At 47.8% G+C, this 13,010-nt stretch overlaps 1 protein-coding gene across 1 annotated transcript in view; it reads right to left on the bottom strand.

Annotated features, from left to right (window-relative positions):
- Positions 1-13,010, bottom strand: part of IL1R1 (interleukin 1 receptor type 1) — a 121,318-nt gene that overhangs the window by 25,534 nt on the left and 82,774 nt on the right. Inside the window, exons 5-6 of the mRNA XM_087426296.1 lie at positions 10,042-10,323; positions 1,373-1,439 (exon numbers count right to left, since the gene is read on the bottom strand). Coding sequence (XP_087282422.1) covers positions 1,373-1,439; positions 10,042-10,122 — 148 coding nt within the window. The 5' untranslated portion in view covers positions 10,123-10,323. The remainder of the gene's footprint in view (positions 1-1,372; positions 1,440-10,041; positions 10,324-13,010) is intronic.

Raw genomic sequence — 13,010 nt, 5'->3', positions numbered from 1 at the left:
AACTCACCATGTCCAGTCTGAACACTTGTTCTTCCCCCATCCCATCAATGGAAACTCTACCTTGCATTTGCTCGGGCCAAGACTTTTAGAGTCATCCTTGATTCTTCTCTTTCTCTCACACCCATCCAATCTATCTGCAAACCTTGCTGCCTCTATCCTCAAAATATATCCAAATGTTGACTACTTCTCACTTCTCCTTGCCGCCCTTGAACAAGCTACCACCATAGCTTGCCTGGATTACTGCAACAGCCTCCTACCTGGCCTCTCTGTTTCTGCCTCTGCCTCCTTATGATCTGTTCAAAATATGAGAACCAGAATGAGCCTGTTAAAATGTAAGTTAGATCACCTCTCTGGTTTTGAACACAGAACACTGCAATCTTCCCATCTCACTCAGAGTACAAGCCAAGATCATTAGAAAGGTCTACAGAGTTCTACCCAATCAACCCTCCACCAGCCCCCCATTACCCAAATGATTGCATCCCTCACCTTTCACTCTGCTCCAATCACACTGGTAATTTAGTTCCTGGAACACATCAGTACTCTTGGCCTCAGGGCCTTGGCACATGCTGCCTGGAACATCTCCCCACCCCCAACCTCATATCTGTATAGCTCCCTCCTCCTCCTTCAGGTTCGACTCAAAAGTCAACTCAGTGAGGCCTCTTCTGGCCACACTTCCAAAAAATTTAGCCTTCTGCCTACTCCAATCCCAAAACTTTATACATTCCATTACTGCTCTTTTTCTCTCTACGCTTATAACCACATGACCTAATATATATTTACTTATCTAAGGTATTGTCTCTCTCCCCTACCGGAATGTAAACCCCACAAAGGCAGACATTTCTGTCTGGATTATTCACTACTGTATCCCCAGCATCTAGTACTTCGCACACAGCAGGGGCTACGTGCATTTGTAGCAAGAGTGGGAGAGGGGAAGAGAGAGAATGAATAAGCAGAGAAAACAAAGAACTATCTCTTGATGGTTTTCCGCTTGTGTTCATAAAGACTACACTAAACACCTCTTTTGAATGAAAGCCAGGACTTCCGTATCATACTCTTCTATCAGCAACAAAGTGGGAAGAGGCCTGGACTAGATATCGCAGACCGGGATTTTAGCTCTTGCTCTGAAACTAGCGACATGACCTTGGGCTCTTAATCTCACTGGGCCTCCGTTTCCCCATCTGTAAATGAGAGAATGAGAAGTGAAGATGCTGAACGGTACATCCAACAGTACGTTCTGTGACTCTGAGGCTCTGTGTCCTGGGATTCAACAGAAACAGGTAAGAAAAACGACTCTGTTAGGGAAGGTACTTCTTATATTTTAAATAGTAGATTTTTCTTAGTAGACAAGAACACAAGGATATGGTTAACTCACCAGCCTCCAGAGAAGAAATCAGCAGAGCTATGAAACAAACAAACCTCAGTAACACTTGCATATTCTCCTGGAGAAACAGAGGAATGGAAGAAAAACAAAAATAAAAATGTTACTATTCCAGAAAATCTCTAAAACTACATACACTAACTACCCACCTGCCCCACTCTCACCCCCAAGTCACACGGATGGGTTAATCTCCCTACATCATTAATGTGGTCATGCTTCTTCTGGATAGAAGATGGGGGAAGGGGATGAACATTTTTAACAGAATTGGGGACAAACTCAAACAACTTAAGATTAATAAAACTTCCATCATCTGTCCCACTATTCATCTCCAGTCTTGGATCCCATTTAAATTTTCCCAAAATCTAATCTATGCCACATCCAAATTAGACTACTCACTAGACCCTAAACCATCTTGCCTCTACTTATGTGGATTTGTCTCCCACCTGGAATGCACCCCACCACCAGGATCCACTTGTGGAAGTCTCCCCATACTTTTCGGTGCAGCTCAAGGTCACACTTTCACTTTATAAGGTAAGACACTAAATCACTTCTACAAAATGATATAGCTACATAGAAATGTACTAACAAAGACGAAAAGAAATAATAATAAATTAAAATTGGGTTGGTTTTTGTGGGTGGGTGGTTTTGCCCTTCTCCGGGGCTTTCCATCTAAAATTTCTACAATAAGCATGTATTAATCTTATCACCAAGAAAAAAATGAAAAGAAAACCTCCACAGCCCCTCTGAGTGGTTTAGGAAGGCCACACCAACGTGGCATCAGCCACAACAGGTATGAGGTCAGCGATCAGGCTGTGTATTAACTGAGGTCCTGGTAACATGTGGTTTTCATTAATAACACTGTGTCCATACTCACGGCGGGGTATGTCATCAGATTAGGCACTTGACTAATGCTGGAAGGAAAACACGCCCATTGCCTTATCTATAAAACCACATCACTAAAATAATTATCAATTAAATGTGAAAAAGGGGAAAAAATCGCTACTTTGCCTACCTTTCTAAACTTCTCAAGCCCAAATGAAGTTAATACTCAGTATAGCCTCTTCTCCTTTTTGAACGTCCCTGTTAGCTGCTCCTGAAGGGGGACGTTATAATTATGTGCAGTAAGTTCCAGCCCCGGATCTCCAGGGAACATCTGCACAAATCTGTTCACGGGCCTGTGGGTACCTCAAACTCAACAGGCCCCAAGCCCAACTCATTCGCTCCCACCAAACTTGCTCCCCACCTCACTGCAGGCACAGCATTGCCCCACACCGACCCCACGCCCACCCAACGAGACCTGGGCTCAACCACCCTGACGCTGCCACCCCCAGCCCTAACTAGTCTGTTTCCTTAGATCATCAAGTGGCCAGGGTCACTCACGCCCACCTCTTGACACCTCTTTAGCTCAAGCAGTCACCAGCTCCTGCCTGGATTCATTACGGCAACCTGCTCCTTTTTAGTCTCTCTGCCCATGGATTTACTGCTCCCCTTCAATCCAGAGAGCCTATGAACTCATAGTTAGCAAATAATCGTTTCACCTTCATTGGCTCCCCAGTGCACCAAAAAGGTCCAAACTCCTTAGCAAAAGCATACAGGTTCTTTGTGCTGAGGCTCTGCCTTACCGCTCCAGACTCAATCCCCCGCCTCCCACTCCTCCAGCACAGTCCATACAGTCAGCCCTCACCTTGCCCTGCTCTCCAGCCTCAGAGCCTCTGCCTTCACTATTCCCTCCTCCCTTCACCTCCGACATCCATCAGGTCAGCCCAGGTCTCCCTCCTCCCACCCTGCGCAGGGAGCCCCCAGCCCCGTTGCCTGGCTCGGCTTTCCTCCTCTGGACCCCCCAGCAACCTGTGTGTATGCCGGTCACAGCCCTTAGCACATTTTCCTGCAGTTACCCCAGGATAGGAAACCTCACGAGGGCGGGCACCAGGACTTGCTTATCCTGCACCCACGGTATCCAGCACTGTGCTGGGAACTCTGAAGCCCTTAATGAATTCTCGTGGAATGAATGAAAAGATGAACAAAAAAAATAGCTGTCCCCTCTACCTGACCTCAGGGGCAATGTCCAAGGTAGACCATGTAATTTCATGCTTTGAGAACATCAGTCCATTAATTCTCACAGGAGATGAAATTTTCCTATATTCTTATCTGAAGCTGTAACTACAAACATAAAATATTTTAACTAAGATATCACTAATTCAGACTCTAACGACATGTAATCATTTGAATATTAGCTGAAAAATGTTCTATTTAAGAAGTGGTATTAAAATGTATAACAAATGTCACACGTGCTTCTTAGGTAAATGCAGGGGAAAAAAGACTTTCTAAGCATGAGAGAGACCCCCATTCATAGTCTCCTCAGTCTACCCCCAGCATGAGGACAATGACCCCCAAGCCTGGTTCAAGCCTTGAAACCCACCTCAGAGCAGTAAGACTGCATTCCTTAAATATTCTGTAATTCTGACACTTTATTCACGTAAATTGGCCTCCCAAATTAGCCTAGATTAATAGATTATCATATTTATCTTTAAACTATATTCAAATTATTAAAATAAGATAGAAGGCTTTAAAGTCTTACAGCCTGGCTTATTACTCTTTCTGTAACTATGGAAGTATGTTTTAACTCTCTGTGATAGAGAAGAAGAAAATAAAGGGTTAAAATGTTTCCCAGTTACCATTTCCAGGCCAATCAGTGACTCAACGTTAGTTTATCAAAAGCAAAATAAAGGCACCGTGAAACCAACTGAACACTGCCTGTAAGTTCATCAGTTACAAGATCTGGCCTGTTTGATTACTAAGCAGAGGAGAAGAAAAGGAAGACGCCAGACTGAATTGTATACAGAGTGTATCTTGAGATATAATTCCAAATTAATTGTGGGGAAACAACGTTTAATCATTCCAAGTCCAGGGCTGGTGGCCTGCCACCACACGGCAGTGTGATCTTGGATGTGACTCTTCCCTGGGCCTCAGTTTCCTCATCTGTACAGGTGGGCGATGAGTTGGATGATCTCAGACCCCCTCCTGCCCTAACAGTCTATAAAACATGGGAGCCAAGCCCCAGGGACCCAGGGTTTACTTCGCCTGCCCCAGAACTGCTCTGGGAAAAAGCCACAGGGTGGGAGTGACCCCTTCCCCTCAGCAGAGGGCTTTCTGAGTCCATATCAGTCCCCAGGACCCTAGGGCAAGGGGTCCAGCTCCAGGCCATGGGATGGGAGGTAAGGGTCACATGACCTAAGAGAGGGAGGACAGTGGGAAGGAAGGAGGGAAAGATACATCCAAGACTCAAACTAAACTCGCTCCTGACGAAATCAGCGCAAACCTCACTATGCCCCGAAACCACAGAGAAATCCCAAGGGTGAAGCCAAACCGGACTAGCCTTCACATCACCAGTGGTGGAAAGGCTGGCCAAGACAGGAAGGCCCTCAACGACATCTGTGTTCTACTGCATGCCAGGCAGAGTGCTAGTGCCAGAGACAAAAGTAATAAAATAGTAAAATACAACAAGAACCTGCCCCTCGAGACGGCCACAATCTAGGCATTAACCTCATGTGAACACGAGACACGGCCCACAGCCCATCCATGACACACTGGGTAAAAGTTCAGCCTCGGTTCCCCGCCTGACAAAATTGGGATGATGATCACAGTAGCTGTGGGTGACGGCGGTGTGAGGATTAAATGAGCGGTCCCATGTGAAGGGCTTACAACATCGTCTGGCAAACGCTCACACTCAAATGTTAGCTGCTATAAACCACCCCAAGTTCGGATGACAAATATAAGTTTTGATAAAACGTTTTCAAATATCCCTTCATTTCTTTATTCCTTCACTGCCGAATTCAACAACTGTACACTGAATATCTACTACATGTCTGCATCCACATTTGGCTCTGGGAACAAACATAGGAATAATGACCCAGGGTCCGGCTCAAGGTGCTCATCAGCCAACAGGGAAAGTGGGCACGTCCACAGAGTTATACCGTGACGGGGGTGTGTCCACAGGGAGAGAAATGCCAAGGGCATGAGGGAAGACAGGGCCCTAACTCAGCCTGCAGGAGGGCTCCTGGATGAGGTGTGCCCGAACCTCATGGCTGGGAGGGGGTGGGGAGAAGGGGACGGCATGTTCTGGAGTATGAACCACGGGTGAGGTGCCAAGAGGCACAGGCGTAGAAGCTGAAAGTGCTCAGAACGTGAAGAGTCCTGCTGAGGAGTTGGGACTGCAATTTACAGGTGGCAAAAAAATCACTTAAAGGTTTTAAGCCACAGGGTGGGGTAAGATTGATTTTCATTTTCTTATAGAAATGTTGGCACCTGGATGAATAGAAACTGGAGACAAGAGGGGAGGCGGGGAGAGCAGGCTGCCACAGAGGGGATGTCCAGATGAGAGAGGATGCGGGCGTGAGTCAGCCAGCAGTGAGAGACAGACAGAAAGGGGGCATATCTGAGACCCACTCAGAGGCAAGTGAGAGAGGGGTGACTGAGCAGGTCTGGGCTGAGGTGGGGACCAGCATAAGGAGGGCAGGTTCCAGCACCCACAGACAGCCCGAGGAGATGCCCAGAGAGCATCACTCACAGCACCACTGGGCCTGGGTCTCCTGGGACTAGGTGAGCCGTGTTGCCTCCAACTGAAATTGAGAATTTGACTGTGAGGTGAAAGTTAAGTGAAATGGACAGCAGGGCATGGAATGTGCTGGAATTGGAGAGAGCTCAGACACTGAACTGGGAGCCATCATCACCCAGGTCACAACTGTAGCTAAGTTGACCCTGGGAAAGTGAGTGAGCAGGGGCTCTTAACAGGGTCACAGACCCCTTCAGAAATCTGAGAAAACCATGGAGCTGTCCCAAAGAGAAATGTGCCAACGAAAATAAAATATTTTTATATACAGTGGGAGATATTCCAGGACCACCTGAAACGGAGGCTGGTGGACTTCGGCTGTCAGGGAGAAAAGGCCAGCGGGCCCCTGGAGCGATCCAGCCCTGTTACCTCCGAGAAGGCCTTTTCTTGTACATAGTGGTCCTGCTTCTCAGGAGAGAATCACCATCTTTAAGGGGTGCGTCTAGCCGGGGAAGGAAGGGCACACACGAGCGGAAGCTTGAATGAAGAAGCTTAAAGTCACCAACCGCTGCACACATCTCAAGAGGCGTCAAAAAAAAACCAAAACAAGCTTACAAAAATGAGTCATAAGTTTAAGGAGTAGATGTTCCACAGTGCTTTGAGACAACCACTTTAGAAAATGAAGTCACGGGAGCGAGGAATCCAAAGAGGCCAACATCACCCGCTCTTGTTGATGGAACACCCACACCTGGCACTTTGCTAGACACGGGGATACAGCCGTGAATCAGACCACCTCTGGGGAGCTCACGGCTTAATGCTCTTGGAGAATACAGCTCAGAGAAATGTACCATATGCCAGAAAAAAATGAACAGGCCCTTTCTAAGTACAGGCACACTCTCTGAGTCCTTCTCTTCCTTACACTAAGCATATTAAGATACCTGCATTCCAAATTATATAATTTGAAATAACTTCACAAAAGCTGAGCTGTGACTGCCGTGCCATTATGTCCTGCAGACAGTTCACCATTCATCCCCTGGTTTTGCAGTTTACTTTTAGTATTTTGGAGTCTAATTTTTTTCATGCCTGAATCATTTCCTTAGGCCTTTGAAAAGCTTGTAAGGCCTAAGCATAAAGTCTTTTAATGCCCAATCAATAAAACAGCCTGACTAATTGAATGCCAAGCATTTTGCTTGGACTAAGTGTACTAAATACCACCTTATTATTCACTTTAGCCTTAAGTACACAGCATGACCTTATGGTGTCAGAAGCACAGTGGCTTAACAACACGAATCATAACATAGCACAGAATCAAAGAGAAGACCCGCTGGTCTTCCTGTTCCCAGCCCCAGCACAGTGCTGTCCCAACCTCCATCAGTGTGGCCCAGAAATGACTGTAGCTGATGGGAATCACATGGAGAATGTCAGAGAAATTAACAGAGTGGGGCAGGGGGAGAAGCACAGGCAAGAGGGATGAATTTATTTGGAAGGCCTAGGAAACCTTTTGCAGAGGAGTTGACTCCCCACGTCCCCCTAACTACTTCACCTTCCCTCTTCCTCTTTGCCCCAGAAACTTCTTAGAAGAATTCACTTTTAATTCTCAAAGAATTTTATATTCACTGCCTCCACTTCCCATCCACTGCTGAACGGCCCCACAGGCTACCTCGTAGGCCCACTGCTCCTCTGAATGCATTGCCTATGCCACCATGAGCCCCTAGTTCCTCAGTGCAAAGAGCCCCTCGGTCTCCATCTGACTGGACATCTCAGCAGCACCAGGCCCTACTCCACCCCTCCTTCCTGACTCCCTGGGCTGAGGGCCACCCCACCCCGCTCTCCTGCCTTCACCTTCCTGCCTGCTCTTTCCCTCGCAGGCTTGTCTCCTTGCACACCTGTAAGCACTGTACCATTCTGCCTCCCTGGAGCCTCTATGGTGCTTCTGGGACTGTCATTCAGTTCGACCGTGCCTAGTCGGCCGGCTTCTTCTGTGACTTCTGACCAGCTCTGAGCAGATTCTGATCAGAAGCCTCTCCCAGGGGCCCCTAGCAGACACCTCTTCACAGGCAGGAGTGACAAGCCACATAGGTTTTCCCTGGCACAGTGCACCGGGTGCCTCAGACTTCTGGCTCTGGGACCAGGGCTCTGGCGGCACTGGGTGGCTCCCCTGGTTGCTGGCCTTCCTAACCTGGGCCAGGGGAGAGGGCAGTACAGAGCAGACCCTCCCTGCTCCCATACTCCTGTGAGGTGCGCCCCATCCCATACATCTTGCACGTGGTAAGAGCTCAATAAATACTTGTGGAAGAAAGGAAGGAAGGGAGGAGAGAGAGAGGAAAGGAAGGAATCCACCCACCCACCATCTTTGCCTTAGACTACATAGGAACAAAGACCTGGCCTAGAATCAAGGCAGGGAGGATGGAATACGGGTAATGCATGCGGGGCAGAGAATGAAAACGCCAGGGGAACCAGTATCAGGGTCTGGAGATGGCCAGGAATTATACTGGGGAAAGCAGAGCCCTACCTGCAGGGTCAGACAAAGGGCTCATCCCCGGGAGGCCGGGGTGACCCTGCGGAGAGAGCAGCAGGAGCAGGACTGGAGACGGAGAACTGCTAAGGCCAGAAGGAGACCCGGGAAAACAGACCTCCCCGATTCAGAGGCAACACAGCAAAGCCCACCGTGATCTTTAAAAGTGATTTACAGTAAAATTCAAAATACACTTTTAGAAAATATCAACAACAATAAAAAGTCACAGATTTATTCCACTGTGTTATTTTTCGGATTAATTTTCCACATAAAATATTAAGTTGGGGGAGGATTAACTCCCCCAATAAATTAACAAGCCCTGACACACTGTTCCCCGTCCACCCTTAGGCGCAGTGACACCTATGTCACGTATGAAGTTCCCAGGCTTGCGACCAGTACCCTCCCGATAGCAGCTTCCAGCTGGCGTGCAGAGGCGGCGGTGCACTGAGGTACTGATGCCCAGCCGGGGGCAGTCAGCCGGGGTCTGGGGCGACCAGATGCCCCAGCTGGTCACCTTTACCTCCAGCAGCCTGGTCTGTTCACTGCAGTTCAGTGGTGTGAAAACAGGAGGCACAGCTTTCTATGACAATCACATGAAAAAGCTAGCCATTGTGAACTTCCCAAATACAGTTCCCATCACTTTCTAGTGATCACAACAGATTTGGCAACACAGGTATATCACAACATGACTATGCGGCACACGGAACTGACATACGAAACTACTTGTTTATTAAAGATAAAATGAAAGTGCATATTGGACGCATGAAGCAATTTCCTACTAGATGCAGAATGAGAAACTTCAGTGTGAATTAAATGACAGAAGCAGAGATTAAGTATAAGAACTAACAATGAACATACAGGCCCCCAACAAAAGCCCCTCTTCCAGGAAGACAGACCTCACAGTGCCGTCCTGTCACTCTGCAAGAGATTCCACACTCAGTGCAGCCACAGGAAAAGTGACAGCTAGGGGACAAAGGGGCTGTCACAAGAGCCCAGGCGGCTTCCTCAAGGCCCAGGGCCCCAGTGCAGGGGGAACGGGCACGTGTTCCAACTTTGTGGCCACATCACATCTATTAATGCCTTTTATTCTTGAGGAATTTCCCACAATCTTGAGGAATTTCCTTCCTGTTCCTGAGGAATTCCCCCACATTGTGAATCTTACCTTCCAGGACAGAAGCCAGGCATCAGACACAATCCAGACATGAAGACACACGCGCCTTGTGGGTCCACCTCTGGGGAGAGCACCAGCCCCAGGCACTGGGGGCGGCGTCTGAGCACGGACTGCACTATCCACACAGCACCTGCACAGAGCAGTGCCCCAGTGTGGCTCATTTCCAAATTATGTTTCTAAATTTGTTTCTATCTAAATTAACCTCCAAGCCTGACTCCCAGCCCGCCCCCAGCTCCATCCCATATTGTGAGGGGCCCTGAGCGTGCACACAGGTAGACATCCCCTCCATACAGCCCTGGCCACTCCACAGACCAGGCAGGCACTCTAGCAGTGGAGTGAATAGGGGACGACCCAGGAAAGAGGCCTGCATAGGCCCTGGAATCAGAGTCGAGGCTGTATGGGCAGGGAATTCTGAGGGTCCCGGGTACCTGGATCACAGTCAAGAGGGAGGAGCTGGTGGGCACAGGTTCCAAGCAGGCATATCCTCTTGGGCCTCCAGACCAAGGCATGTGGAGTGCGGCCCAGGCATGTGGCTGGCTGAGAAGCAGAGCAGAACCCTCCAAAGTACGGGGCCTGGGTAGACCTCTCCTGCCTGAGTCTAAGAGAAGTTGTGCAGCCGCCAAACCTCTGCAGGAACCCAAGAAGAGAGAGAAGACGGCACTAGGTGACTCCTCCTTCTTCCAGGAACCTGAAGTAGCAGAGCCCCAGATCTGAAATTTAAAAGGAAATCCTAACGGTACTTTCCACATTTCCATCTCACACCAGCTCACTCTTCACATTGATACCTCATAAACACACACACAGCATCATTTAATACAACTTCTCATCCCAAACATTAATCAATGTGTGTCTATATGTATATCTGACATAATGGAGAGAGATTCAGAGTATTAAGCTCCAACTCATGGACTGTAAGTGAGAAGAACCTGTGGATGAGTCCTTGGAAAAAGCAAGGACGAAAGTAGGTTTTTTAGGTCATCAAATGTTACAACCTCCACGTTCTATTGAAAACCAGTGGAAACACGTATAAGGAATGGGTTATGGTATTAAAACAAAGCCCATAATTATGATCTTCACCTGTCACAAGGATTCAAACAGTTATTAAACAGTCTCCAATATTGTTAAGACCAAAAATGTCAGTTTTAAAGACAAGCCATAAAGGAACTTACTTATAAAGCCATAGAACCACATGAATGCGGAAAACACTTCAGAATTCTGCACTTACACAAGTCTTTGTTTCTCAAACTAGAATCCTCAAATCTCCAAAGAGAATCTGCAGACAGCTAGGGAACTCAGAGTCTATCTTCCTGGGGCACTGATTTTACTCAAAGATTTTCTGGTGGGATTTATTTTTATATTAGAGAAAACATGGCTATATTATGAAACGGAAAGAAAAATCTCCAAGAGATAAAAAACATGAGGCATCCAGGAACTAGCCCCTAGGGTGAGCTACTTTGGAGTGCGGGGTGGAGCACTGACTTTTCATTTCCCAAGAGGAGTCTTTTGACGGTGAAGTCTGAGCGGCACTGCCCTACATTAACACCCACAGTCATCTCTATTCAGTCCCAATCAGGAGAAATGGAAACATCAGGGCTCCACAAACTCAGACCCACGGGGCCAGGCATACAGAGCAACCTAACCCTACTACAGAGGAGCCCCCAGGATGGTTCCACACTTGAGACATGGAAGGAAAACATGGAAGTGACCACAGAGGAGTAGGGGTCACCACGCGGTGCTCCGAATGTGACAGGACTGTTTCCGTCGTCCAGAGATGAACACCACACACTCCGCCACACACAGACATCCTAAAACCCAACTGCGTGTTCAGCGTGACCACCACCGATCTTCCCCCAGAGATCAAGCTTTACAAAACTATGAGCAAACAAACCACTCCCACCATGGAGGCAACACTCATCATCTCAAAAAGTCCAAGAAACACTGAAACTTTGGCCCTCTTCCTATCAGTAGATGGATCCAAAAGCCTAGCTCACAGCAGAGCTACCTGGCTTACTTACCCACACCAACGAGGCAAGGAAAGTTGTTCAATCGTCAAAGGGTATCATGCATAAGGATGTGAAGACAAAGTAAAAATAACCACAGAGGTTTGAGGTATTGCTATGAAATTAAGTTATTCAGCTCTTACGGGGCACAAAGCTCCCAGATTGGTGGTTTATTGGTGGTTTCACATGGGTTTTAAGGGCAAAGGGGAAAATGTGACACAGAGGGACATGATGGCTGTCACAAGAGGGCTGCTACAAACAAGATGGGCCAGACTCCTGCCTCTTGACTGCTAAGTTGAGTTGATCAAGGTCTCCACTTCACCCCCATGAACCTTCTAGGGCTCCTGGACAACAGGAACCAGACCCAGAGATGGGAATGGTTCGGGTCTCCTGTCCCTTGTCCCCTTTTAAATGTTCTGCCCTGCCCTTTCCAGCTTCTTTCATCCCTCCAGCACAGCTCCTATCGAGGGACTTGCCAAAGGCTGTGAAACTGAGTCCTGCCACACTCGACTTGTCAAAAAGGTGACTGTGAGAGAGAGAATGTCCCCAAGCACTGCCTTCCAGCCAGGCGAGAACAGTTCTGTTTCTCAAAGCGGGATCTACAGGTAGAGTCTCAGAGGACTAGACATTCTCTACAAGCATTTTTAATTGTTTTCACTTCTGTGAGGTTTTTTATTGAGGTGAAATATGCATACAGTGAAACACACAACAAATCTTAAGTGTACAATTCCATTAACTGGGACAACTTACACCAGGAATACCCCATCAAGATACAGACCGCTTCCATCCCCCTAAAGTTCCCTCGTGTCCCTCAGCAGTCACCCCCACTGCACACGGCCCCGTTGTTCTGACTTCTGCCACCACCTCTACGATCCTGTAACAATTCACACGAGTGCACTCCAGACAGCTGGCTCACACTGTCTCAGCGCCCTGCTATTTCAGGGCGCACATCCACATCAGCGCTGGAATCACGTACTACCAAGTGACACGAGGAACACAGTGGTGCTCAAAGGGACGAGTATGGCCCTCGAGGGAGCATTCTGAAAACTGCGGGGAAGGTGACATTTTGAGTGATCACGATGATGCATTTAGTGGTGGAGGCCAGGGCTGCTAGACTTCTAGAACAACACAAGGCAGTTCTACCCAATAAAATCGTGTCCCTCATCCTGCATACTTTCAGGCATCACACAGACATTCATGCCAATGGAAAATGTCATTTTTTGTTTTTGGAGCCTAGCTCCTAACTCCATCCTACACTTATAGAAAATATATATTGTTGGCACACTTTTCATACATACTGAATTTTCCAGGGATGCAACTATTGTGAAAACAGAGAGAGGACTGGCCTTTGACTAACACCTAGACCTTGACCAAGACTCACTCCTCGGTCAGTGGCA

This window comes from Ceratotherium simum, chromosome 40, assembly GCF_057802395.1.
Source record: "Ceratotherium simum simum isolate JZ-2026a chromosome 40, ASM5780239v1, whole genome shotgun sequence".
NCBI classification, from domain to species: domain Eukaryota; kingdom Metazoa; phylum Chordata; class Mammalia; order Perissodactyla; family Rhinocerotidae; genus Ceratotherium; species Ceratotherium simum.
This window is presented reverse-complemented; position numbering and strand designations above follow the sequence as displayed.